At 49.7% G+C, this 4,713-nt stretch overlaps 1 protein-coding gene across 1 annotated transcript; it reads left to right on the top strand.

Moving 5' to 3' along the window:
* The first annotated feature begins 3,677 nt into the window (after positions 1–3,677).
* Positions 3,678–4,142, top strand: LOC112461440 (alpha carbonic anhydrase 8-like). Its single transcript, XM_025026681.1, has one exon. The coding sequence runs from the start codon at positions 3,678–3,680 to the stop codon at positions 4,140–4,142; it is 465 nt and encodes a 154-aa protein (XP_024882449.1).
* Positions 4,143–4,713: the final 571 nt, after the last annotated feature.

The raw sequence follows: 4,713 nt of genomic DNA, 5'->3' as shown, positions 1-4,713 counted from the left end.
TCGAATATTACTTTCCCTAAAAAATTTTATTATTTCTTTTATTGTACCTATAGTATTCCTAACTTTGCCTAATTTATTTAAATCATGGACAACCAAGTTCAATCTGTGTGACGAGCAATGGACATAATGAATATTCGGGTACTTTCGTTGTATTATACTCTTCACGCCATTCTCTTTTCCCGCCATTGCAGAGCATCCATCATATCCTTGGCCTATACAATATGCCATGAAGCTTTGGCACTTCGCTAAAATAGCATCGGAAATAGACTGAGCATCAAATTTTTTAAGCTCAACAAAGCCAAGAAACTCTTCATGTATAATTAATTTGCAATTTTCAAAATCGGTAAATCTAACGCCTAAAGAAAGCTGTTCTACCCCAGCAATGTCACTGGTTTCATCTGCTAGAATTGAGAAGCATTTGGAGACATTAGCTTTTGAAACAATATCATTTGCTATTATGCTTTCACAAATTGCAATTATCTCATGCTCGGTTCTAACAGATGTATATTGCGCATTTTGTGCACCTTTTTCCAAATGCTGTCTTAAAACCGAATCACCAACTTGTACTCGAAACTTTAAAAGATCTTTGAAATTACCTTCATTAGACATTTTTCCACGAAAAGCCAAGTCATGAGTTCCGCAGAAAACTATTGTTCGTACAATTGAACCTAATTTTTCGCGATTCTTTCTAATCAAATCTACTCTGCACTGGGAAATTACACTAATAATACTCAGTTTCTTGTTTTCTTGTATGGCCATCAAATTGATTCCATCCGAAATAGCTTGTTTATGCCATTCGGATTGAACATGATTTCGTGCTGCCTCATTAAAATTTTTATAATTATTGAACCCTTTCAAAATAAAAGAACCTTGAATTCCTCGACGGACCTTTTGCTTGAAGAGGACACAAAATTTACACAAGGCACCATCGACAACTTCAGAATATGCTAGCAAAGGAGCATATGTCTGTAGCCATTCGAATCGAAAGTTCCTTTTTTCATTGACTTTTTTGAAGTTGAAGTTTTTTTCCGGAATCCATGTGTTCATAAATACTTCAAGTTTTTTCTCTCAAGATAAGTCTGAGATAGCGCCGATGTATCGCCCGATATCAAAAACGTTGGTGCTAATGGTAACGCTGGATGAAACTGAAGGAATGGTTGAAGTCGATGAACAAGTAGAAGTAGAGGAAGTTGAGGAAGGCAAGGCCAAGGATGGAATTTCAGACTGGTCGTTTGTCTCTATCCTCGGTTTTTTTAAAAAGTTTCGTATGTCCATGCTCGAATATTTTATATTACCTATAATAATAATTTTAAAAAAGTTTTGTATGTCCATGCTCGAATATTTTATATTACTTATTATAATACCTATAATATAATATTCTAAAAAAAGCTATCAAGAAGACTTTTTCAAAAAGGTCTCTTCTTGATAATATACAGCGTCCCAAGTTGCTGAAACTAAACGCGTATCTTCCGCCTTCACGACTTAAGTAAATGTTTTATTGTCTGTAATCTTCTATCTGGGACTTCGCAGCATATATGCCTGAACCTGAGGACGTGGGCGACGCGGTCACCCGAAACTCGGGTAGTGGGAGGTTAGTAAGAAGTACGCACCGCGCTCGGCCACCTTTACTACCATAGAAATATAAGATATATATCTCTATGTTTACTACAGACTGGCCATCTGCACGCAAAATGGCGGCGTGGAATGAATACATGACTCGATAAGTATGTGCACGTTTGCGCTTGGTGAGCAACGTTTCTTATTGGTGCTGCCATTTTGCGTGTGCGCATCAATCACACAGAACCCTCAAATAGTCAGTTTCTAGTAAAGAGTTTCTACTTTAAGCACACTTTGTACAGTAGACGAGAGCGTCCCCCACTAACCTTTCACTATCCAGTGACCAGTATTTGAATTCGAGTTTTAGGTTCGGGTGAGTTGCCCGGGTCAATGCTTAATTTTTGCTGATTCCAGGGGGGGGGCAAATGCCCTGTCTTACCCCCCCCCTGTGGACGCCCTTGCATGGACCCATATATAATTTTATATAAAGTACCAAATTTAATTTGTAACAATGCACCCCCGAATATACATCGTTCCGGCATAAACGCCATGCCGAGACCGCCAGTGGAAAGAATGCGTCGCGAAAGACCGCCGATCCAAAATCCTCCACCACAACCACGACGCGCCAACGGCCGGACACCTCGGGATAGCCAAGACAATCGCCCGCGTCGCGCAGCTTTATTATTGACCGGGCATATTCAGAGAAATAGCGCGTTACGTCCGAAATTGCCCAACGTGTCTCAAGCACAAGGTAGCGCAGACCCGACCGGCGGGCACCCTCCACGCAACCGCCATCGCACGCCCCTGGCAACAGGTAATGCTCAACCTGATAGGCCTCTTGCCGCGATCGAAGGGGGGGCACACATGGCTATTAACAATGCAGGATAGATTTTCGAAATGGCTAGAAATGCGTCCCCTCCGTCGCGCCACCGCCTCCGCCGTTACCGCCAACATCGCGGAGGCGATACTGTTTCGGCACGGGTGCCCCGACGTCATCCTGTCAGACAACGGGACGCAACTTCGCTCGGCGAAACTCGAACGAATGCTAGCCGCACACCGCGTACGACACGCATACACGCCCGTGCACGTGCCGCATTGTAATCCGGTGGAGCGAACCAACCGCGTCGTTAAAACAATGATTTCCAGTACGTAGACAGAAACCACCGAAACTGGGACAGCCGAATCCCCGAATTGCAGTTCGTGTACAATACGGCGCGGCACGAGACAACCGAGTATACCCCAGCATACTTGATATACGGCTGAGAACCCGTATCTCCGGTAAACCAGAGCGCAATACCGGCTAACGCCGCCGCACCCTCGCCGGACGAAACGCGCCGACACCTCGAGGAGGCCTTCGAGCTCGCACGAATCCACCTCGCACACGTGTTCCAGCGCCAGCAGAAATATTGCAACCTGCGAAGACGAGCGTGGAAACCAAAAATTGGAGAGTGGGTGTGGAAACGCGAATATCCAATCTCCAATAAAGCAGCCGCGTTCAACGCGAAGCTCGCGCCAAAATTTTGAGGCTCCTTCGAGGTGCGCAAAATTATCTCCCCCGTAATAGTTGACCTACGCGACAAGAGCGGCAAATGGATACGTCATATCCACGTCCAGGACTTAAAATCGGCCCCCTCCCCTGCGACCAAAAACACGGACAGCGAAAGCGACGCCGAAACCGACGCCGGCGAAAACAACGCCGACCCTGGCGACAACGAAGAGGACGATGACTCCGAAACCGAGAGTAACGCCGATAACAACACGGATCCGGAGGACGAGGACGAAACAGGGGTATAAACAATTGCTCCACTCCGAAAGTAATAACAATAAATACGGACTCCGCTAAAGAAAAGACACAGATGAGCCATGGCATCCGACCAGAGCAAAACGTCGATCGAGAGAGATATCCTCGAGGAGATCAATAAGATCCTCGCCGAGCCAGAGGAATACGACCCGGCCTACCCGGACATCGGGCACTCCTGGACGAGCCTCTTTACCAGAGGGTCCACCGCCGCTCTCGCCAAGAGCACCGAGCCCGCAGTCGCACCGCCGACACGCAAAAACGTGCCGACGATCGGCTGCGCGGTTCAACGGTCCGACGAGCAGCAAAGGCAAAAGCTGGAATGGCTCACCACCCCGCCACCTCCACTAAACCGGACGAGACACGGCCGAGGCTCACCAACGTCGAAAGCACGAATATCGATCTGTCGACCGTGCTGGGTCGTCCGTCGACCGCACCTCCGGCACCAGCACCGGCACCCGTCAACAACCCGCCGGCCGTAACGAGCTCTCCGCCGCTACCGACAACCAGCCCGGCAACACCACCGGAACCGGCCACGGCTAGAATACCCACGCCGCCGCCGCCGCAACCAGCACCGGCCGACGTCAGGCCCTTGCGGGCAGAAGGATCGCAGCTACCGCCCCCGATCCCGGTGCAAGTGGAGCCCGGTCATCTCATTTGGGTACCCCACTTTCACGCGCACGTCTCTCGACAGCACAAAATGCGGTCAAGGGGCAAACGGTGGCATATCAGGTTTAACGCCACGGGCACCGTACGCGCGATCCGAGAGATCAAGCCGAAGGCGTAGAGCGCCGAATTCGCGCTTTCCAAGGAGGGTGGGGGGTGATGTAACGATGCACCCCCGAATATGCATGAACGCCCTGCCGAGACCGCCCGGCCGACCACCCGCAGGGCAGAGAACGGGCACGGTGTGCCCACCGTACTTTTTTAATACGTAGCATGTATCGTTAGGAAGTCCGCGAACGGACTTACCGCGGCGACCGCCTCGACGCGCCGAGCGGGGCCGAAGGCGGCTGAAGACCGCCGAACGCGATCGCGGCGTCGGGACGCCGTAATCACCGATCGTTCCGCCGCACCGTCCCGGCGCTCGCGATTGCCGTCGCTACCCCCGCCACTCCGTGACACCGCCGCGACGCGTATATAAGCCAGGCGTCGCTGGCACAAATTGCGATTCTTGATCATCCGTCTCACCCAGGGCCTACAAACTCTTATGGAAGAATAATGACCAGCGTTAGTGGCGCTCTCTGCAATGGGACACCCGGAAAATGGGAACTACGTTGGTATTACCTACCGCTATGCCGGTAACGTCACGTAATAGAAAAGCATAGAAGAGCACAGGGGCCCGATTCTATATGTCC

Source organism: Temnothorax curvispinosus, unplaced genomic scaffold, assembly GCF_003070985.1.
Source record: "Temnothorax curvispinosus isolate PA1 unplaced genomic scaffold, ASM307098v1 QBEX01011395.1, whole genome shotgun sequence".
Classification (NCBI taxonomy): domain Eukaryota; kingdom Metazoa; phylum Arthropoda; class Insecta; order Hymenoptera; family Formicidae; genus Temnothorax; species Temnothorax curvispinosus.
This window is presented reverse-complemented; position numbering and strand designations above follow the sequence as displayed.

Excerpts from the sequence above, each read along its gene's own strand:
- LOC112461440 (XM_025026681.1), top strand. The coding sequence starts at position 3,678 with ATGGCTCACCACCCCGCCACCTCCACTAAACCGGACGAGACACGGCCG.